Source organism: Mirounga angustirostris, unplaced genomic scaffold (genome assembly GCF_029215605.1).
Source record: "Mirounga angustirostris isolate CCGP_5_RB_7025 unplaced genomic scaffold, mMirAng1.0.hap1 SCAF_17, whole genome shotgun sequence".
NCBI classification, from domain to species: Eukaryota; Metazoa; Chordata; class Mammalia; order Carnivora; family Phocidae; genus Mirounga; species Mirounga angustirostris.
Window position 1 is genome coordinate 15,170,020 of NW_026991725.1, and position 22,976 is coordinate 15,192,995.

Sequence of the window (22,976 nt, forward strand, 5' to 3'; positions counted from 1 at the left end):
GGTGCCCTCGGGCATTGTGCGTTCGCGTTGGCAGGTCTTCCTGCTGCCTGTTCATAGAGCTCATATGCCTTAGAGGCCCAGGGATGGGACCCACCTTTCCTCACCTGCCCATGCATGTTTGTGTCATAGCCTCCTCTTGACCAGTGGATCTGTCATCGGACCGAGAAGAGAGGCTTGCTCTTGTGGGTGTCAGGAGACTTGGGGTCCAGGCTGGCCTCTGTCCCAAGGCCATGACCTTTGGGGGCGGGGGTCTTTATTGTCCTCTGACAGCTTGAGTCTTGCCATCTGTACAAAGCTCTGTGGGTCCCTTACAGCATTCTCGACTGAGACTCCCCGTGGCTCCCTTCCCTTCCTGTTTAGCCAGAGCCTTTCTAAATGTGCAGTCACAACTCACTGGCCGACTGACCCGTTTCCACGTCAAAAGGGGCCTGCGCCTGCTCCTTCCAAGTGCGCTGATCTCCCGGTGCTTGGGGTCTCCCTGGCACAGGGTCGCCCACACAAGCAGGATGACCGCACGGCTTTGCTCTGACTGCCGAGGAGCAGGCTATCCAAGGGTGATGCTCAGCTCTGGCCCCCCAGTGGGGAAAGAAAGGGACAGACGGACGGAGAGGAATGGGGCAAGCCCAAGAGGTCTTAAGTGGACTCACGCACACTGGCTTCTTCCCTGGTATTTATTTCATGGCTGGCCAGCTCAGTTCTCTTCTGAATTAATCACCCGCTCTCAAATCAGATCTTTCATGACTAGATTTCTTAAACCATTATTTCAACACTATTGATAAACGGATTATATGCAAACAGCCAAATCACCGCTGCCTAGGGCCTTTCCTGGTGAAAAATGACTCCTTTGCTTCTAACTTCAGCACTAGGGGTCTGGAATATTTTAATCTGACAGCAGATGTGTAGGCCCATGTGTCACCTTCAAGCCTCCCTCGGGGTGGGTGGGGTGGAGAGGGGGTGGGACGCCCAGCCCCTCCCTGACTCCAGCCACTTTCTTCCTGGCACATGTGACAGTCTTCGATAAGAAGGAAGACAAGCATGGTCGAGTTCACCCCAATTAGGGGCCTCACCCCAATCTTCCTGGACATATAGATATTGTCTCCTGCACAACAAAGACGAGAATTTGGCATCTGCCGGAGTGGGGTATCTGATCTCCAGCCCCCATCACGAACATCCTCTGGGTCAGGCAGATGAAATCATAAATTTATAATACAACATTACTTCAATTTTCCTCTTCATTTACTGTTGTGCAGCCCAGCTCTGCTCGAACTGCTCCAAGCCCCAGCCACACAGGGAAATTGGCTGGCTGCATATCAATAGCACATTACAGCAGACCGATGTGGATGCTCCATCAAGCCATATTACAGCGAGATGACCCAGCCGCCGCTTCCATTAGTAGCTGGGCCCCGCCCGCACTGGCCACTGCCCAATTTATGTGCTCCAGTACTCTGGACGCCTGATCAATCCCACAGTAATTATCTCTTGTCACTAAAGGAAAAACTAAGCCTGCTGCCTGGCTGACCACCTTTCTGGCAGATAGGCTTTCCGTTGTGGAAAAAAAAAAGGGAACTCAGAAATCAACAACTACTCGAATTTGCCAGTCAGATCATTTCAGGGCTCCCTTTTGGGGTTGCTGGCAGAGTTCTCAGAATCGTGGTTCTCGATCTTTGCTCCAACTCTAGGAGATGCTGGCTCTAACCCTGAAAAATGTCTGCATTCTAGGTGGGTGCATGACTCATCCGCTCCCGGGCTCTGTGACTCAGCTACTCAGTCATGGAAAATTGCTCCCACCAGGCCCCAACTTGAAAGGACAAGAGACAAGGGCTGTTTATCCAGGGACCTGCCAGAGTGTGACATATATGCCACGTGGTATGCAGAGCACTGCCCAGGGCGCCATGTTGGCTCCATGAGGGATGCATCCAGGATGCAATACCTAGTGCCCAGAGCCCCTCCCAGGTTGGGATGGGAAGGCCAAAGTCTACCTAGATGCTCGGACCCCAGAGTCATTCTGAGCCGTAGGAGCATCTTTAGGCCTATGCTGTCCAATTTAAATTTAAGTCTAAACTACGATGAAAACCCCAGTTCCTCAGTAGTATGAGCCACATCTTAAATGCTCAGTAGCCACATTAGCTAGTGGCTACCATCTTGGGCAGCGCAGACAGAGGCCCCTTCTACCACCACAGAAAGTTCTGGTGCACTGTGTTGTCCTAGAAGGAAACTGAAGAGCTGAATTTTGAGTTTCCTCTGTCCACCAGGAAACAGCTGAACAAACAGAGACCTCCTTGGCAATGACCTCAACAGGTACTTTGGGGAAAGACAAATCCCCGTTGAAATTACAAATGAGTCTAGACATGCAGCTCTACAATCAGCCCATCTCCTTTTGATCTGTTAGTGCATACCAGCAGATCACAGATCCTCATCTCTTCTAGATGCTGATTTTTTTTTTTTTTTTTAATTTGCTTTCATTTCAGAGGGGTTTAGTGTCAGGAAACACTGGGTCAAGACTTCACAGGGACTTCTCAGTAGGAGCACTGGTAAGAATGCCTCAGGCTTTCTTCAGCTGGTCTACAGAGTCCCACTATTTCCGGGCCTGCAGGGTGAAGCTTTCCTTCAAGGCCTCAGCAGTGAGGTATTTCTCTACCAGTGGTATCAAGCATGTTCAGTAGTGTGTGTCCAGCCGGGTCAAGACAGTTTAGAGGTAGTAGGACTATGTGGCTGGGGGCAGAGTAGGCCAAAAGGACTAAAATATATCAATAATAATCACATTTGCTTTTATTAAGTCCACTTTCATGAAGAAAAACCAGAGAGTCTAGGGCACGAGAGAGCAGCACAAAGTCTGAAGGGCTGCAAAAAGACCTTTCCAAGGGTCTTCGCTGATTTTCGTTTTGTCTAGCTGGAAGGCAGGGAGAGCTGGTCTGAGGAGGCCCCCTCCTCTTCTCTCCTACATTCTTTTTTAAGGAATTCCCAAGTGGGCTGATTATTCTATGACTCTGTCAAAGGCTGTGAAAGCTAAAGCCAAAACAGCTGTAGGTTTCCTCCCAAGGATGGATGCAGCCACATCAAGAGAGATCAAGCAAACATAACTGTGTAACTATACGCTCGCCAGCCTCCCTTTGACGAGACCTCCCCAAAGTATGGAGAAAATCTTAAGGGATATTTAAAAATTAGTTTCACAGTTCCCAAGTCATTTACAGACCAGCGTTATCTGCTGTCTCACTAGAACATCAGCTCCCTGAGATGCTCTGAGGCATCCTCAGCGCCTAGAACAGTGCCTGGCCCTTAGCAGGTGCTTGGGAAATACTTGTGAGAATGAACTGAAAAGCTTTAATGGTGTATAGTCTCACTTCGAAAAACCTGTCCAAGTGTTAGACATTTTTCTGCTCTTCTGACAACAAAAATTTACAGCACTAAACCTTTATTTCATTAATGAACTTTTAACAAACGTTGTTCTGTGCTGAGTTCATCAACCAAACTATGGCTGATGATGATCGCGGTGATGATGTGGACAGGTGATGGGTGATGGTGGCGATTCCAGGACAGATATGCACCACGGACGGGGTGACCCAGGTGACTTGTGGGGACATGTCAGGCCATCCCCATCCTAGCAAAGGATCAGATGCCGCCCGGTGCGACCACTTTAGAGGGAAGAAGCAAGAAGCAAGGGCTTTGGTCTCAGGATAGGAGACGGCACTCTCCTCGCCCAGAGTATCTAGAGGCCCAGGATGCCAGGCTCTGCCAATGCGAGAAGCCGAGGGCAGCGTCAGGAGTCTCCAGGCTGGCTGAGGAGGTGAGAGGCCAGCCAGGCCTTGAGACTGTGTGTTGGGTTCCCTGGGTGCTACGCCCGCTTCACCCCTTCTGCCTGGACCTTGGGCTGAGCTGGTTCCTGGCCGGGGGCATATTTTGGGAGCTCTCAGGAGGCCCGTCTCAGCAGGTGCCTGAAGGGCCTCACCACCATGGCTGGGGACTCAGGAGGCCCGGCGGCTGATGAGGCCTGGAGCCCAGCGCACAGATCACAGAAACTCAAAGATGATCCAACTCCTTGGGCTAGGGGTCTGAACGGAGAAGGCAGCAGATGCCACAGCACAAGCCACACCTTCCTGGCCGCTGGCAGGAAGGGATGCCCCATGGAAGGGTGTTGGGCACTTGCTCGGGCGGGAATGCCTTGGACTTGCACGGCTTACTAAGAAGAGCTCCCAGTTTGAGTATATCCTATTGTGTTTTATTGATCGGAAGACATACATTTTTTTCACATCTTAACGTCTCTGAAAGGAGCTCTATCTCACAGTCATTGTGGTAAGAAAGCCTTGGTCCAGTTTAATCAACAGCATCTGTATCTTTCTTTCTGAATGTTTGTACAAAGAGGCGTTTCACCACCCACAGCACCTTGGATTTGAGGAAATACAGCGCTGGCGAGGCCCGAGATGGTTTCATTGATCCTCAACAACCCCATGAAGTGAGAGTGTCCCACATCCCTATCTAAGGACGGGGTAACTGAAGGACAGAGCTGTTGGCACTTGTCCCAAGTCATGCAGCTCGGGGTGAGGAGTCCAGATCCCCTGGTTCTGAAGTCCCCAAGCCTTCCCCACTGGCTTACATAGCCCCCATGTTGGGGGAAGCTGGCCTGACACCATCAATTCCATCTTAAGGGCTCTCCGAGGACGGGTGACGGCCACCATCACCCGTCACCTGTCCACAGAGGAAAGCCTCTGTGACATGAGTGAGGCTGGCTGGGGTCTGGGGGTTCTGCCTGGTGGCAGTCTCAATAGAGCTACATGGGCCAAAGGCAAAAGCCTTAAGCAGCAGGGGTGTCAGTGGGAGGGGGTGACCTGGGAGAGGTTATCACTCAAGGACTAACAGATTCACCACAACATTTTTAACCAACAATTACTTCTTTACTGCAGCTTAGAGAAGTCATGACTTCAACCATGAGAGACAGGGAAAAAGTGGGGGCAGAGGAGTAAGCACCTGCCATTCATCACATATCCATCCCTCAATAAACAGGAGCCAATCGGATGGCACCTGGAGAAACACACGGACCACATGGGTTTGCCTACCACCAGCCGGGGTCAAAGCCCATCCTGGAGGCTCTGAGCCCAGCACTCCTCCTCACACACGCCCTGCAGGAACCTGGCCCCCTCAGCCAGGCCAGGGGGCTCTCAGTGTTCCCCACTAGGATCCTCGCCTTCCAAGGCTAGTCCTGTCTGGATCACTCTGAGCTTGCTCATCCTTCTTAGCATGGCGAACAGGTCACCTCCGCAGGGAGGTATTCCCTGATTCCTCAGTCTAATTTCCACTCTTCATGATGTGCTCTTAAAGCACCCCCAAACTCTATTATGACTAACTAGCTAGCTGTAGGATTAACTGTTAGCTGTTGTCACACTCACCAGACCGCAAGCTCCAGAGGGCAGGGACCACATCTGCCTTGTCAAGCGCTGTCTCCCCGTGCCAGCCCAGAGCAGGGCACGCACACAGCAGGTGCTCAAAGCCGACTGCTGGTGAGCACCTCCTGCATTCAACAAAGCCTCCCTGCCTTGGCTCCCATTATGAAACCACTGGGTGCCCTCTGTTCAGGAATCTGAGCTTGGGTGTCTGTAGAGATGTGGGCCCCCGGCCCTTGCTTGCAGTCTGGGGCAAACAGAACTGCTGCACCTTTGCTCTCTGGCAACTGACATGAATGAGCTGGCTTCGCTGTATACCTCTGCTTCCCCCTGAAGAAAACAGGTCATTCCTCCCAGCCTGCCAAGGGCATCAAGTTAGACTCCGAAAGGCAGCGGCACTTCCTGAAGATCTGATCCTAAGAAGGTTCCCATTTTATGCCCCAGGGCCTTCATACTCACCGTTTAAAATTCAAGACTCCAAAAACCAGCAGGAGGCAACTCTTTTAAGATTTGATTTTAGAATTTACAACTATTAATTAATTTGGAACTTCTCTTGGTATACACTGTATGGTAAAGACCACATACAAAATTACTTTTGAAGCAAGGGGTAGACAAGTGTCTCATAGTCAATCAGGAGATAATTCCCACTGATTTTTATTTATTTTATTTTATTAGAGAGAGCATGAGCAGGGGTGGGGGGAGGGGGAGAGGGAGAGAGAGAATCTCAAGCAGGCTCCACGCTCAGTGCAGAGCCCGACGCAGGGCTCGATCTCACGACCCTGAGATCATGACCTAAGCCAAAATTAAGAGTCGGACACCCTCCCACTGATTTTTAAAAGTAACTTCTTTATAATAATTACACTCTTACACAGAAATACGTTTAGTTTAGGTGCTTTCACTTTTTTTCTCAACAGGTGCATTCCTATATACCACACTATTTCATTACTGTAGCTTTGTGCCGTGTTCTGCTATCTGGTCAAACTAGTCTTTTCTCCTTTCTCTTTTGAAAACATTTTCTTATCTATTCTCATGTGTTTCTGCTTCCAGATCAGCGTTAGAATCATTTGGCCAATGCTTAAAGAAGTAAATAGGAATTTCCAATGAAACTCAATTAGACCTAAAACATTAATTCGAGAAGAAGTAATATTTCTGCTACTTTTAGGATTCTCGTGGCATCTCTTTCCATTTCTCAAAGTTCCTCAAACTAACTTTACTGGCCCTTGTTATTTCCTCAGACAAAATAGATACAATTCTTTTTAAGAATGTGTAACACCAAGAAAAGTTTCATACATTTCAAATGGAGCCAGGAATGATTTAAAGAACTGCGAATCTGAAAATACATAAAGAGCTGATCAAACAATATAGAAGGGGGACTCATCGCCAAACCGAATGAAAATCCATTAAAACCAGACAGATCATGTGCCTGAATGGAATTTTACCATTAACTACCATTTATCCCATTTAATTAGTATTTTCCCGACACACAATAACTCGCACTAAAATACCGCTCTCTCGCCTTGAAATTTCTAATTATTGTTGCGACCCACACCATTACGCCTCTTCTCTGCTTTCTCCATTTTTCATGCCATTTCAGTGGCAAGATTTTCAATTATCTACGTGGGATGGACAGAGATACCTTTAAGGAAGGGGCATAATATGCAACTTAATTTCTCTAAAAGCCAGGAGAGATCATTTTTCGTCAGAACAAAACACACTTTGTCTTTCATCATCATTTTTTTTTTTTTTGGCAAATAAAGAGTAAAACAGGCCATTTAAAACATCCATTTAAATGCAAATTCTGATATCCCGAGAGAAAAATGTTAATCATTTAAATAGACAGGATTATAGCCCACCCTCTTCACTTCCTCTCCTCTCCCAAGTTTTAGAAAATGGAGCCTCAGCCCACAAGGGTGAAGCTAGTCAGGAGTCCTCAGGTTTTTCAGAACACCCTGCCAGTAGAGAGGTGTGAGGCAGAGGGCTGCCTTTTTCTCCTTCCAAAGAAGGGAGTGGAGAGGAGATAAAATAATATCAAGTACCCCTATGAGCCAGGCATGGGACAAGATGATTATCTATCTATCTATCTATCTATCTATCTATCTATCTATCTATCTATCTATGTATCATCTATCTATCTTTGTAATGGTCACAACTACCTTGCAAAGGGGCTTATCATCTGAGACTCAGAAAGGCAGTTTGCCCAACTGGTAGGTGACCCAGTTGGGTGTCTAAGCCTCCGTAGCCCCCAGTGCATGGTAGCTCTGCAGTGTCCCCAGGGTCCCACCCGGACTCACCTAGCATTCCCATGCCAAGCATGAACGCGTCCATGGTGTAAGGCAGTCCCCGGGCCCGGCCTCTTGTCCCCGGTGGGAACATGACTTCCTTAGGCTGAGCTTTCTTACATTCTACCTGTTCAACAGAAAGGCGAACAAATGAGATGCAAATGAATGCCACGTAAATGTCAAATGCAGAACTGATCTGGTTACCCGCGAAGGTATTTTTAGCCTTGCTCCTTATTCACTGTAAATATAGCCATGCCAAGCAAATGGCCTGCAAAACAAATATTTAAGAAAACACGCCATTTGTTGCAAATCCTGCTCTGGAAAAACCGACAAGGATGAAATTGGGTTTGGAGGGGTGACAAGGACGTGGGCTGAAGACACACGTGCTTGGGTCGGGAGCTCAGACTGGAGCGTGCGCAGAAGGCCTGGGAGGTGAGGAGGCAGATGGGGCTGCCGGGTGTGTCTGTGAAGAAAAATAACAGCAGTAGTAATAATCCCTCCTGCTCGTTTGGTCCCTTACAGGTTTACAAATGCCTTTGCGCCCCTGACTCTTCACATCAGGCCACCTGATTCCATTTCTTATTAAACAGACAGGCCAGTTAGCTTTAGCTCCATTTCACAGATGACAAAACTGAACGTCAGAAGGCGTGTGTAATGTGCCGTAAGCCACAGCCCAGCAGGGGCAGGCCTGGAAGCCAGAGTTTTCAAATCTCTAGCTCAGCGATGCCATGGTCTCCAGAAAAGCCACCCCAGCAGGCTCCCGGGAGAAGTAATAACATTAAACACTGCTTCTGTCCATCTGGATTACCGGTTTCTCGTTCTGCAGCTACGTCTTCGAGTGGTTGCTAATCTTTCCTGTTTCCCTTCTGCCTCCTAAATTTCTTAATCCTATTCTGCTCACACAACCCATAAGTCACTTACTTCCCAGCCTTAATGATAGGTAATACAAGCTCCAGGAAAGAAGTAAAACTGTTGCCCTCGACAGTGCCTACACCATTCTTAGGAGCATGTGTCTCACACCCCTGCTCGGTGCTTACTTGCTTTTAGTTTACAGATAAACCTAACATAGCGTTGGCTGGTAATCCGCCCCATCGCTGATGGAGATAGGATGCCGTGGGGCAGGGCAGGAGTGCTTATGGTTGCAAAAAGTATCAGCATGACAGTCAGATAGATAGTGAGGTGGGAAGGGCAAGAATGAGGTCCCCGTATTTAAAAAGGGGCCATGTGGTTTAGGAGTCAAAACTCCACGTAGTTCAACCACTGCCGAGGGTCTCACTATCACATGGAAAATTACTATTATTCCCAGGGTATCTGAGATAGGAAGAAGTTAAATTGTGTGCCTTATACTTTGTTTTAAAGGGACCTACATGGGCTATCCATTTTGGAGACATGGATACCTCTCAAATCTTCTCATCCCAAATCTTCAATTAAAAAAAATATGTTAGGGGCACCCAGGTGGCTCAGTCGGTTAAGCAGCCGACTTTTGATCTCAGCTCAGGTCTTGATCTCAGGGTCGTGAGTTCAGGCCCCGTGTTGGGGCTTAGTGCTTAAGGCTTGAGGGAAGCTTTAACTACCTAAAACATTAACTACTCTTCCTTCAGAGACACCAGGTAGCAGGTGTTACTTGCTCTTGCTCTTTAAAGAACCACACATGCTTTAAAAACATGGACAAAATGGCTCAAAGTTCATGCCTGATAAGCGTAATACAAAGTTTTTATAGGTTATAAAAGAAAGAGACGAGCATACTGAAGTGAAAATGGGTGAAGGACATGAACAAGCAATTCACAAATGACTAATAATGACACGTATCTTTTCTATCACACGTCATGTATGACATCCTCAAACGAGACATACTGTCACCTATCAGATTGACCACAACGACAGGATTCCTTGATGTCAGAATCTCTGAGAGTACGGGGAGGATGGGTGGGAGTTTGTGCATATTTTTTGGGAGGGCAACCCAAAAACTTTCAAAAGCCATCCAAGTATACATCATTTGACCTAATAATGCTACTTGCAGGAGTTTATCCTGCACGGACATATGGATAAGGCTACTGTGGTGACAAACGTTAATTATGATTTTTTTTTTTTTAAAAGGAAATATCCTAAGTGTCCAAGAACAGGGAGTTAGTTAGCCAGGTTTGGTTCACCCAGGCTTACTGAAAGCTGTGAAGCTTCAGAAAAGCATGCTGATAATAAGATGCAATGGTATTGGGAAACCCTCAGTCCTGGGCAAACCAGGGTGGTTGGTCACCCTAAATGTAAGGGTGAGAAAAGCAAATTACAGTGACTCTGTGGAAAAATAAGTGTATATGCATACCAAACAAGGGGAAAATATTAAAAAGACATACCAAAGTCGCTTTAGAGTGACTTTGTTCTTTCATTTCCATGGTGCATTTTGTTACTGGTGTTTATTTGCCAAATTTTCTGCTCTGAGTATTACTGCTGCAAACAGTAGTAGGGAAAGGTGATTAAAAAGAAAGAAATTCATGAGAATTGGCTCTTTCAGATTTCTCTCCCAGGCCGGGGGTGACAGTTTGCTCCTAGATGCTATCCCTGGGACTCAGAAGCAGGCTGGGAAAGCTCATTTGCAGGAGCCTGTCTGAGCCTGGGAAGATGGGTGAGCTCTGCGGAGGCAGACAGATCATTACCTGACGCCAACACCGGGATCTGGAATAATACCGCTAACCAGCTCACTTCCTAATGGCCCTATCGCTGACAATCTACTGCATTGTCTTATGAAAACCTGCCGCCTGTTCCTAGGCAACCTGATCAACGAAAATTTCAGGTTTATACAGTCTTCATTTAGGGAACATAAAGGTTAACTGACTGTAATGGGAGTATTTTAAACAAACCCACCTACTCTTCCTCTCACTGAATAGGGCTAGCAGCTCCGTTTAATTCTGCTCTGTCTTCGCTGGTGCTGTTTTGGGCAGCACCCACTGCGCGGGTTCTGTCACCTGCCCGCTGTGTCAACTGTGAGTGCTCCCCGAGGCCAGGGGCTGTGGCACATGCACTCTTGGGGGGGATCCCCACGTCCTGGGCACTTGAGTGACGGGGAAAGGTAGCCACCGCACCAGGGAGCCTTGGCCTGGCCTGCACTGAAGGCTTCTCGAAAGATCTCTCAGAACCAAGAGGCCTGCCCACCCAGCCCCCAGCTCATTTGAAAACACACAAAAGGGGAAAGAAGAAGAGCTAATCTCTGTTCCTATCCTGAGTCCTTGCAGGGGGTCAGGGGCTTCCTGAGCGTGAAAACTACTCCCCCCTCCCCACCCCCACCAAGACTGGCAGAAGCCTCCCCTCCCCCATCAGACTGTGAGTTCTCAGGACAGGGATCAGGGTTTGCCCCTACTTCCCTGGTTCCTTATGACACCCCGTACAGAGCATGGACTGACGCACATGCTCATCAGGGTCGTGGAGACCCAGTCTTCTTAACCCAACAAAGCTGAGGGACTCCACATGCCCGGCAAGGGCTAGGCTGTGGGGGATGCAGACATAAGTAAGGCCAGCCTCCACCTCGAGAGCTCTCATTCTGTTGAAAGGAACAGGTTCTGTCTTGTTCTCCTAACATGACGGCAAGTACTCACGTCAATCTGTCCCCTGTCATTTCTGGGCCTGCCAGGCTCTGGAGCCTCTTGAGTTAGACCCACATTTGGGTCACCCCCGCACCCCCACTATCCTCCCACTGGGCCCCCTGGCAAGCTAGAGAACCGAGCAGTTACAGCCAGAACCCAAAGGGGGAAAACCAGCCTAAATCTGCCGGCTCCAGTCACACACTCAAGTCATGTGGCCACACACGACGTGCCACGTATCTACTGCTGTGTACCAGGCTACTTCCAAACTTCGTGGCCCCGAGCAACAATGGACCATCCTTCCCCGTGCTTCTGGGAGCTGCCTGGGCCCGGCAGGGCTCTTGCTTGCAGTCTCTCCTGTAGTTGTGCTCAGATGGTGCCTGGGGCTGGAGCTGGAGCCAGACAAAGCCCAGATCAGCTGGAGGTTCGAATGCCTTCTCCCACACAGTGGGCAGTTGAGGCTGGTCGGCGGGGACCGTCCATGGGGAGGCGCCGCCTTCTTGGCTTCTCCATGTAGCACTCCCTCCCTGGACACCATGGTGGCTGAGTCCCAAGAGGGGCTGTCCTTGCATGAGAATCCCATGAGACCAAGGCAGAGGCTGCAAGGCTTCTCATCACCTAGGCTCGAGGGTCACACTGCCATTTCCATCACGTTCTGCTGCTTACGCTGGGTCAGCCTAGACTTGCTGTGGGAAGGGACCACACAGGGTGTGCATGCCAGGAGGCGGAGCGCGCCGGGGCTGGCCTCGGACACCAGCTACCCCATGAGATCGATGAAGAGCGGCGAGCCAACAGGACAGTGGGAGGCCCTCCTCCTGGGAGGCCCGTGGCGTCTGGCTGGCCGGGTTCTTGGGCTGGCAGGCACTGAGGCCTGCTTCTAACATGGGGCCCCAGGCCTGGGAGCTCCCTACGGGGGCAGCCCCGGAGAGGCTTGCCTGGCTTCCCATAGTCAACAGAAGCAGTGGGCCTCTGGGTGGCCAGGCCTCTTGCTCTAGCTGTTTCAGCTCTGCCCCCACAGAACTCCATTTACTGTAAACGCCCTGCACCACCCACACCCAAAGTGCTTTCTCTAGGGCAGTCCTGGGTGGCGGCAGATTTTGAGGAAGGAACATCTCCAAGTCTTGGTCCTTGAATCTCCTCCATCAATGGCTCAGCCCCCACCTCAGCAGCTTCTCACAAAGGCTACAGCTTCCAATGGCAACTGGAAAAAGCAGTGTGGTTGGAGGACCAAGAGATTTCGTAGGAACTTCCATTCGGATCCTCAGAGGCCACCTGGGACTGACCAACTGCTCACATTAGGAAGACGAAGTCTCCATTTCAAGTGTCATGGCTAGCAAAGCCACAAGCCAACCCTGCACCAGGGGCCGAATGCCAAGGACGTGCCAAACCCCCCAAAGGTAGGTGGGATTTGCTTTCATTTTTCTGTCTTCAAATATGCTGCTCTACTTGGCACACTGGCCCTGGAGGAGAGGGGGTGGCTCCCCCGTAGCCTGCAGTTATGGAATAAGAATGATCTAGCTGAAGCCTCTTTAACGACAGGACAGTTAGGGCAGCAGTGTGCTCCTCCAGAAGATGAACCAGAGGCCTGACGTGGGCTGGCACGTGCGGTTTCTGACCCTCTGTACCGGCTGCTTGTCGAGGTGGGGTGCCCCCACCCATCACGGTCGAAAGCAACTCAGCAAGGAGGTCTGTTTCTAACTCTTTCTGTAGAAATGATTCCACACTTGCAGAAGAGTTGCAAGGATAGTACAAAGTACAGTTCTATATGTCTACATTCCTATCTGTATCTATGTACGTTTTTTCCTGAAACTTCTGAGAGTACGGTATATACACGATGGTACACATTTCCTAAACATTTTCTTACACACAGATACAATGCTTTTTATCTATAGCCTTGTGTCAGTGGACCCTATGATGTCCTTTGGAGGTAGAAATCCATCTTCCAGGACAGGAAGCTGAGGCCCAGGGATGTCAGACACCTCAGCTGTGGCTGAGGCCCAGGTCATGTGTGCTAAGGCTGAGTTTGAGGCCAGGTCTGCCTGATGCCCCCCATGGCTCATGCTAGGGGAGCCAGTCCCACGCCGAACCCTCTCCTTGGGGGTAGGGGTGTGTGTGTGTTTAGCATTGGCTTTTGGAGAAGGCACAGGGACTTTCTGTGGGGACGGCTTCCCTGCAGCTACTCTGAGTGGCCGCCCTCACCCAACTGGCCTGCAGCCCTTGCTGAGGCCAGCTCCCTGCCGGGCACCTTTTGGAAGAGGCTGAAGTCTGAGGATGGTGCCAAGGTCTGGGAAGTGAAAAAGGTTTTTGTTTTTCCCTGGTTTCTACATAAACAGCCCCAGTCAGCACATGGTCCCAGGGCTGGGAGGAAAACCACCCCAGCCTCAGTCTGGGGAAACCCAAGCCTGGTGCCCAGGGCCTTGATTTACCACCCAGGACAAAGCGACTCTGTGTGGCCTGGAGGCCAGGGTTTGCAGCGTCACTTCTCAGCCCAAACTGGTCAAGTTAGACGTGATTTTACTCCTCCAGGGGGAGAGGGGCCCATCTCAAAGGGTAAAATTCACTGCTGTTCAGAGAGGCCAGCCCGGACTGACTGGCTGGTGAAGGGAGGGGAACAAAGGGCAGGTCTCCCGGGCAGATGGGTGCGACTGGGAGCGTCCACGTGGGCAGCATCTTTTTGTTGAGCTTCCTGAAAGACAGAGGCCTGACCTGGTCTTGCCCCTAGATCAGCTTCTCCTCTGACTCAAACTGCAGCTCCCCCGCACCCCCCAGTCAGGTTCCAGGGGATTCCAGGCCAACACTGCTGCTCTGAGGCCCAAGCTGTCCATCCCCTCTGGCCGATAGGCCCCAAGTACTTTCCAGGGAGACGCCACTCTAGTGTAAAGACTTGGGGTCCTGCCTGGAGCCCGGCAGCTACCCAGCTCTCTCTGGTCAAACAGAAGGACTGAGCAACAGCCCAGAAACCACACCTGGCTCTGCACACCGGCCGTGCTCTCCTGTGGCTACGCCTTTCTCCCTCCTGCCCACTGTTCTCTCTTGCCCCGTCTGCCAGGCGTAAGCCTTTCTGGAGACGCTAGGAGGGCAGAACCTTTCCTGGGGCTCTTACAGGTTCATAACGAAGATTCAGAGGAGACCTGCTCTCAAGGAACCCACAGAGCAAGGAAGACAAACACAAGGCGAGCGACTCGGGGGAAGAACAGAGTCCTTACTGTTCTGCCCTGTGCACCATACCGGGAGTCAGCCCCAAGAGCATGGTAGCAATGGAACGTGCTCGAGAACGTGCAGGCCACTATGAAATGAAGTTGAGAGGCCCTTTATTCTGCCATTACTAGGAGTTCCGGGATGGTGGCAGCAGAGCACGAACCCAGCGAGGGCTCTGCTGAACACGGGTCTCATATCCCGGAAGCTGGCCCTGCTCCCGCCAGCTGCTGAGTGAGCTGTAGAAGGAGGCTGATGGAGTAGCAAGGTGCAGGTGACAAGCACAGAAACAGCCCAGCGAGGAGAGGCGGGGTAGGGCTGGGGAGGGAAGGCAGGACCACGGTCCTCCTCAGTGTGGAGCTCACGCTGGAGTTGGACCTGCTGGGCATCTCCCTCTGAGGAACCTGCAGAGAGTCGGGTTGCCCCTTCCGGGTTCTAACATCCAGTCCAGGGTTCCCATTCCGTCCAGCTGAGGTACTTGTCCACGGCCAGAGGCAGGATGGAGTCACGACCAGCAGGCGTGTGTCGCTGGAGGAGGGCCAGGCCTGGGGCGCCGCCATGGGAGGGGCGGCACTCACACCCAGAAATCCCGGCAGCCGCGCTGGGAAGACCCGGCCTGGGACTCCAGCAGGGGAGGGTGCCTCACCATCCTGCCATAGCCGCCCCCAGCCAGCACCTGCCCTCCAGCCTCTGCGGCCTCAGGGAGGCCGCTCAGCTGGGCGCTGGGGGCACCAGGAGGTGAGCAGAAGGGAGTTCTGCGTCCCGTCCCCTCGCCTCTCCTGTCCCAGACCTCTCCATCAGGTGCCGTCCTCGTAGACAGGGGCCAGCCTATGGCCAAGCGCCAGAGGACCCACTTGTAGAGGGTAACTTGTCTTGCTCCTACTGCAAAAGGGTCCCCACAGATACGGAGCCTCCCATGGGGTCTCTGGCAGAAGCAGTTACTGAGTAAACAAGATGGAAACGCCAGCTTAGACAGACAAAGGCCACCAGAAACCTCCACCTTCCAAGGACGTGTGCTTGCTATAAACGGTCCAGACCCATTTGTGAGAAGCACCGAGAGTCCCACAGGACATGTAATCTTGACGCTCTCTCCCCGGTCAGCAGGGTTACTGTAGGGAGGAAGGAACAAATTATTTATGGAGCGCTCCTCCTATGCCAGGCATGGCCACGACGCCCTCAGGTGTGCGCGCGTGTGCACGCATACGCTAGCTCACGTACAGTATGCATGCACGGTGACGTATACACATCACGCATGTAAGGCCCAGGGCCTGGCACAGAGGTCCTCAGAGAATGCCCACTGCTCTCCACACCCTCATTAATCAACTCCTCATTTCCTCTGCCTTGGCCTAATTAGCCCTGAAGTTACAACAGGAAAGGAAACGGAGGCTCCGAGGAAATGATTTGCGCAAGGTCACACAACCTGGTAATGACAAGCTATGGTTCAGTCCTAGGTCTCCTGCTTCAAAGCCCCTGTCCCCACCTCTGGGCCACTGGCCACGCAGGTGCGGCCCTCACAGCCCTTCCCCACCGCCCTCTATCCGATTCACATGCCACTCCTTCCACAAGGCCATCCTCAGTCCTAGTTCCAGAATTAATTTTATCTGTTGTTACCTCTGATTCATTAAAATCAACAATGACAAAGTGAAGGACGTTCTAAACCAATACAATCAGCACCTCCTAGTTAGCAGGCAGGGGCTAGGTGTGGACGCAGAGATGAATTCAACAGGATGTGGCTCTCCCTCAGAGGGGCCCAGCGTCTGGGCAAGGAGAGCAGAGGAGCTGGTCCCCAACACCCTCTGAGGCACGCGCCCCGTGACTGCAGGCTCCCACTCTGCCTCGATCTCAGGGTAGGGGGCTGTCCTTTCCACCAGCTCCTTGCTCTACATCTCTGTTCCGCTCACCAGCTGCCTGACTTCTCTGTGCCTCAATGTTCTCAACTGTAAAACAGACTAACAGTGGTGCCTGCCCCCCCAGGGCTGCACTGCACTAATAAATTCAACCAGCTAATCCTGTGAGCGCTTGCGCTGGATAAAGTTGGTTGGGTCACTCTTTAATCTTCGCCACGGGAGCCTAGGTGCGCGTCCCTGAAGGTGATAAAGCCGGTTCGCATCTGTGCTTCTGTCCCAAAGCCTGGGGAGCAGAGAGGAAGAAGGGGGCTGCCACCCGCCCCCAGCCCAGCAGACTCTGGACATGCTGCCACCGATTTTCCCCCAACCGCCCCACCTCCCGGCCGGGGAGAGCCCCGTCTTCCTGCTTTCATCAGCAAGGTGCGCAAAAGGAGCTTTGCGGGCTGCACTATTTGGGGAAAAAGCTGATGGTCGCAGTAGCAGCTGCTCTCTATTTCTGGGAACCTGCAAGGGCATTTCAAAGTGAAAGGAAACCTCTGCCTTCAGCAGGTGCCCAAACGCGGCCACAAGGCTGGGTGCTTACCCGAGGGTGGGCTTTGCCAGAGACTCTGCACCAAGCCCAACCTAATTTCTCTATTTAAAAGAGAGAGAGAGAAAGAAAAAAAAAGGGGGGGGGGGGCAGCCGAGCATTAGCTTGCAGGTGCCTGGGAAGTTGGGCAGGGCTGCTGGGTGGAGTCAAAGGAAGAACAGGCCCCAGAGAAGGGGTGCAGATTCTTCCAGGGGTCTCCATGCCCCCTGTGGACCCCCACCCCGTGGGCGGTGTGTAGGGAGCAGCACGTGTGGGAAAGTCCGGAGGAGCTGGGCACCAGGATAATGAAGGACCCCGCCCTCCCCAGGCCCCCTGCAGTGACCTTCCCAGAGGACAGATGAAGGGTGAAGGAGCCAGAACTCAGGCAACCTCCCTGCCGGCCAAATTACTTCTGCCTAAAGAGCACCGTTCACCACCCAACACCCAGCCTCCCCATGCCCTCCTCCCTCGGCACGCAAATCCCTCCACCCGCAGGAACACAGCCCGTACACAAACATGTGCATGCCTGATGCAGGGGTGGGGGGCGCAGGACCTCCCTCTCGCTCGTAAACACGGGGTTCATTTATTAAGTGCCTCTCTGGCATTTCCTTTTTTGCCTTCATCCTGCTTGTTTAATATTGCATTTGACATTCTCATTTTATAAATGGTAACAGAAGCAGAATGGATGGCTAAAATTAGCTTACAAGTAAGGAGGATGCTGCAAATAGGGTGGTGAACACAGAAGCCTAGTTAAATCCACCCACATCACCCAGCCCCTGCCCCCCACTTTTGGGCTGGTTCCCGATCAGCTCTTAGTCGTCAGTCTCCGGGCTGTGGAGGAGTGGCCCAAGGGAGGGGATGCGTGCCCACTCCTGGGGCACCCCTGCCAGGTGGCAGCACCCCATGCCAACCGTAGCTGGGGCCTCCGTGGACCATCTGGCCCAGCACCACAGCCCGAGAGGCCAACCCAGGACTCCCCTGCTCTCTCATCCTCCTGCCCCTGCCACCCCCAAAAGCCCCCATTCTGGGGGCGAATCCCCCAGGTGTGCCCTGGGCTGAAGGTGGCAAGCCTGAGAGCTCACCAGGCTTTGCTTTTTGAAGTGGGGTTTTCGAAACTTCCCCAATGTAGGATTCAGCTGAAGGGCTGAGCTGGCCTCCCTGGGACCTAGCAAATCCCGTCAGCGGGGCCCCTTCTGCTCTGTTCTGCAGGATGTGCACCCACCTGCTCTCCTCCGGCCCACCTCCCAGCCAGAGCATGGTGAATACCCACCTCACACCCTCCTCCCTGTCCGGGTCTGCACCCCTGCATTTCACTGACTTGTCGTCTGTCCAGGACCCCCTTCCCCTAGGATTACACATTTGTTCAGTAAAAGGATCCTAGAAATAATGACAGAGATGATGACTAACAGTAACAGTAAAAAGGCCTATTGCCTTGACAAAGCATGCTATGGCTGGTAGAGCCTGGTCCCAAGTCCTAACTCCCAGCAGTCTCTGAGAGAGGTGCCATCCTTACCTATCTGACCGAGGAGGAACCAAGCACAGGTGATGAGTAACCTGAGCAAGGTCACAAAGTCTAGCAATGAGTAGCCAGACATACTAGGGGGCATTCGGCAGCAAGGGACTTTGGGAACTCTCTCCTGGGAAGGCCTCTCGGGTTGACAGCATCCTGTTCTGACCCTTCCTTCACCTCCCACCCACTCAGTGCTTGGGGTCCCCCTAAGAATGAAGGCGCTGCTACTTTCTGCAGGCTACTACCGCAAACTCCAGCATCTGTTTGGGGCACCGCTGACCCTCTCTGCCTCACGCTAGTAACGTGCTGACTCCGTAGTGGACGTGGGTGAGCTCTTGCCTAAAAGCCTTTCCTTGGGCCCCTTGAGATAAGCAGACTGCACCTGCTCTGAGCTACATCAGTATAGGCCAGGAGTTGAAACTGTGGCCCACAAGGCAAATCCAGCTGCTGCTTGTTTTTATAAATAAAGTTTTATGTGAACACAGCCATGTCCACCCACTTACTTATCATCAGTGGCTACGGTTTGCTCTATGATGGCAGAGTTGAGTAGTTGTGACAGAAACCTAGGGACCTGAAAGCCTAAAATATTTATGTCTGGCCCTTTACAGAGTTTTTGGGCCCTTGGTTTAGGCCAAATGGAAGAAACTTGCGGGTACCAAGGGGGTTTTCAGGAGGGTGATTCCTTCAAGGCTACCAGATTATAGACCTTACACCAGAGCAGTCCAAGAGCTCCCAGGGACAAGAACCAAACCAGGGCCTTCAATAAGCTTCAAAGGCAGTGGCCACCATCCTTCCCATCTCAGAGGAGGAAACAGGAGCAGACAGGTGGGATATTCACCTGGGCACAGGACAACTAGTGATGGATATGGGATTGAGGCTCAGGTCCACATGATCTAAAGCCCTGAGTGCCTCTAAATGACCCAGGAGCTCCTGTTCTGGGGACAAGGACATGAGCATGTTACTTGGAGGATCCAGCTCAACACCCCAGTGGATGTGCCTCAAACATCTTTAATCTGAGACCCTTGTCAGAGGGGGAGGGCATGCCAGCACCGGGGGTGTGGTGGGGGGTGGTCCCTGGCACGGACAGCTTGCTATGGCGGGGTGCAGCGGGGGAGGCCTGGTGCCATGCACACAAAGGGCGTGTGGGCTGGGGCTGAGAGCAGCAGACCGGCCTGGGGACCCCATGCCATGCTGGCTCATCCAGCTCCATGCTCCTGGGGCCTCAGCCCTCACTCCGGGTCCCTTCCTTCGATACTTGACGATTTATGACCGACCCACAACTCCCACACCATCTCTCATTAGCAGCGATCCTTGCCTGGGGCTTCCCAGACTTTAAATGTGCACAGGCATCACTAGGGACTTGTCAAAATGCAGATTCTGATTCACTAGCTCTGGGGGTGGGGCCCGAGACTCTGCATTCCTAACGAGCTTGCAAAATGCTCAGCAAATTTCAAAAATCAGATCACCTCAATGGAACAAGGAAAAGGACTATTTAAAGGAGTCCTATAGAAATCCTTGTACAAAGCAAATAAAAACTCTATCTTCATCAGTCACACCAACCCAGGTTTTTCAGTTAGTGAGGTTTTGCCTAAGGTGGCAGCAGGGTAGAGTGGGAAGAACACTGGGTTGGAGCCAGAACACCACCGGTTCAAATCCCAGCTCTGCCACTTAGAACCGTGGACTGTGGAAGTCCCTTCACTGCTCTGAGCTCGAGAGCCCGCTCTGTAAAACGGGGCGATGACCACGTGCACGTGAAGGCCAACGTCCTACTGTTGAGTCAGGGGTCAGAGGAGGTGCCCCTGTTCGGGCACCCCTCAGGCCGCACCCCACGTTCTCCACCAGCGAGGCTCTCCCCAACTCCATCTGAGGTGGGGACGAAACCAGGCCTCGTTGGAGGCCCGGAGCAGGTCGGTGTCACTCCCGCCTCCCTCCCCGGGGCTGCGAGCTGGCGGGAGGCTGTGCCAGCTGGTGGCTCATCAAGCCCGCATCCCTGCTGCTGGGGGGGGGGGGGGGGCTGCTTCAATCAGGGGCCCGCGCTGGGGCTCGCAGAGTGGCCAGAGAGGAGGCCCTCTCTGGAGAGTCCCCAGATGGCTCTGCAGCTGCATTTCTGTGTGTTTATTAATAAGGAGCCCCGTTTGCGCCTCACAATGACCCGCACCAAGATGGGGGAAGGGGCTGAGTCCTGGCTCTCCCGGCTTGGGCCCCGAGCTCAGGTGGCGGCCAGCTGCCCCCCTTACCTGTGGCTCACCTGCCTCTGGGGGAGAGGCCAGGGAATCTGTCATGGCCGACGGGGACCCCTTCTGCCCAAGCTTGGCCCTTTGCCCCAGCCGGGAATCTGGCCCCGAGTGAGCCCATCTTCTCTGCTCTTCTCTTAGGAGAACATGGGAGCCCCACGGGCCATGACACAGCCGACTGGGGGAGGGGGGGGTCAGCGGTCTTGGAAGGCTGTGGCCCAGCGACATGACCTTTCAAGTCCCTTCCAGCCTCGAAGGGGTGCTGGCTTCCTGGATACAAATGTGAGCTCTGGTGCTGCCCATTGCTGAATGTTTGGCCCTGGGCAAATTGCTTAAGTTCTCTCTGCCTCACTTGCTTATCAGTAAAATGGGGGACAATAATCAGTACCTATATCAGAGTGTGTGTGATAGAAGAAAGAGATGCATATAGCGAGCTCTCAGCAGAGTATGTAGTTGGCACTAAAAACTGTGAGCTATTCGTGGGATCTCTGTAGGAGGGTGCCAGGGGGGTCTTTTGTGGCCCTCCCCCCTGCCGCCACCATCACCATGGAGGTGACCTCCTTAAGGGAGGGTCTATATGGGAATGGGGGCAGGGCTGTGGTGATTCCAGTTTCCTGAGGGCAGCTACCCAGAGCCCCGGCAGGCAGAAGGGCTGGTGTCTGCTGCGGGCTCTCTTGGATGCTGGGGAAGGGCCTTTTAAATGCCCAAGAGATTCACCAACCAAATTAGACGGGAAATGGCTTTGGGAATTATGATGCACCTCTCTGTCACATGGTCCCTCATGTAATCCTTTATTCATTCCACAATTATTTACCCAGGGCCCACTCAGTGCCAGCCAGAGGAGTACTGGATTAAGACGGAGAAGATCTGGATTCAAGTCCTGTCTTCGTGACTCATCGGGGGCCAGGCCTTTCTTATCTGTGAATATGAGAAAACGGTCGCTCCAGGCACATTCAGGGGCAGCACAGTGATCTGTCCCTGCAGAATTCGCGAGATTGCCAAGCCTCCAGGAGACGGGTCTTTACAGCTTCACAAGCAGTCCAGTTTACAAAACACTCCCCCAGACCTTCTAACAACCGTCCGGGTTTCTGCTTGGCAGTCTCTGCGTTCTCAGAGTCTTTCCAATCCTTCATTTGAATTCTGTCCATAGCACAGGTTAAATCCATTTCCTTTTCTGTGGGCCTCAGAAGTTGAAACCAGTATCACGGAATCCTCAGCAATTCCGACTTCTTCAGAGGAGGACGGCGTGCTGGAGAGGCCCTTTCTGTGACGACGACACGGCCGATGGCAAGAGCTCACGGTCAAGCTCATGGTTATCAAGGTGCTTGGCCTTTGCTGCTGGTACCTCCCCCCGAGGCCCAGGGGCCCCACCAGGTGGTCACCACGGGCCCCGTTATCCTGGAGCTTGGTGAGGCCTGGTGACCTTCCAATGGCCTCTTCCAGTACCTGGAATTTCCCCTTCAGAGCTGGTGACTGGTGGGTCAGGGCAGAGCACATGCAGGGACACCTCCAAAGCCTGTGTGTGATCCTCACCACTCCGCGCTCACCCCTTCCTCTTGTCTACTTCCACTGTTGCTATACCTTTAAAGAACAAGTACCAGCCCCCGATTCAAAAGAAATCAGAAACCCTGCCACTATGAACACAGTTACCTGCATGTGCCCCTGTCAGCCTCCAGCTGGCGGAAAAGAAGGTGACAATTGTGAAATGACTGGGGACCATGGCCACAAACCTCTCTGGCTTCAAGCCAGCCCATCCATGGGTTATCATCTTTCTGGGGCTGAACTCTACCTTCTGATGGTCCCCCTATGTCATCTGGGGATTCACCCTTGCAGCCCCCAAGCTCAAAACAATGGTCTGTGTTGTTCATCAGATGAGCCAGGAAGCTCAAGACCTCGGTTCCTTTACTGCCTGGGGAGCCCTGGGGCAGATTCCCCTGGGCCTCAGTTTCCCCACTGGACCCCCGAGGAGAATAAAGCTCTTTGTCACTTGTGCTTAAGGCTTGTGTCAAAGCCAGTCTGTAGCGAAGGGCTGCACGTATGGATTCGAGGCCGCACACAGCACAGTCTCTCGCCCGTCTGCACTGGGACTTCCTGATGAACCGTTAAGTCCTGGCAGGACGGGAATGGTGTCTGCCGGTGCTCTCAGAGGCCTCTTTCACTCTCCGATGCCCGGGCAGCCCTCAGTGGAGCCTGTCAGCAGCACGCCTGGCTAGGAGAAACAAGGCCTCCAGGCACTGTGCTTGTTTCCTTTTAAGCCCCCTGTCTCCCTAGTTTTAAAAATAGCAAGTAGCAATCTACCAAAAGAGAGAAGTACCAACTGGAAGGCACTGAGTTGGGGGGCGGGGAAGGGGACGGTGGACAGTGCAGAGAATGCTGATGAAGGGGTCCTGTGTTAT

The 22,976-nt window shown here is 52.5% G+C and overlaps 1 protein-coding gene across 6 annotated transcripts in view; it reads right to left on the minus strand.

Annotated features, from left to right (window-relative positions):
* MSI2 (musashi RNA binding protein 2) overlaps positions 1 to 22,976 on the minus strand; it is a 385,617-nt gene that overhangs the window by 53,508 nt on the left and 309,133 nt on the right. For all 6 annotated transcript variants that reach the window (XM_045889212.3, XM_064583001.1, XM_045889211.3 and 3 more), the window contains exon 9: positions 7,667 to 7,781. In XM_045889212.3, the coding sequence (XP_045745168.1) occupies positions 7,667 to 7,781 (115 nt within the window). The remainder of the gene's footprint in view (positions 1 to 7,666; positions 7,782 to 22,976) is intronic.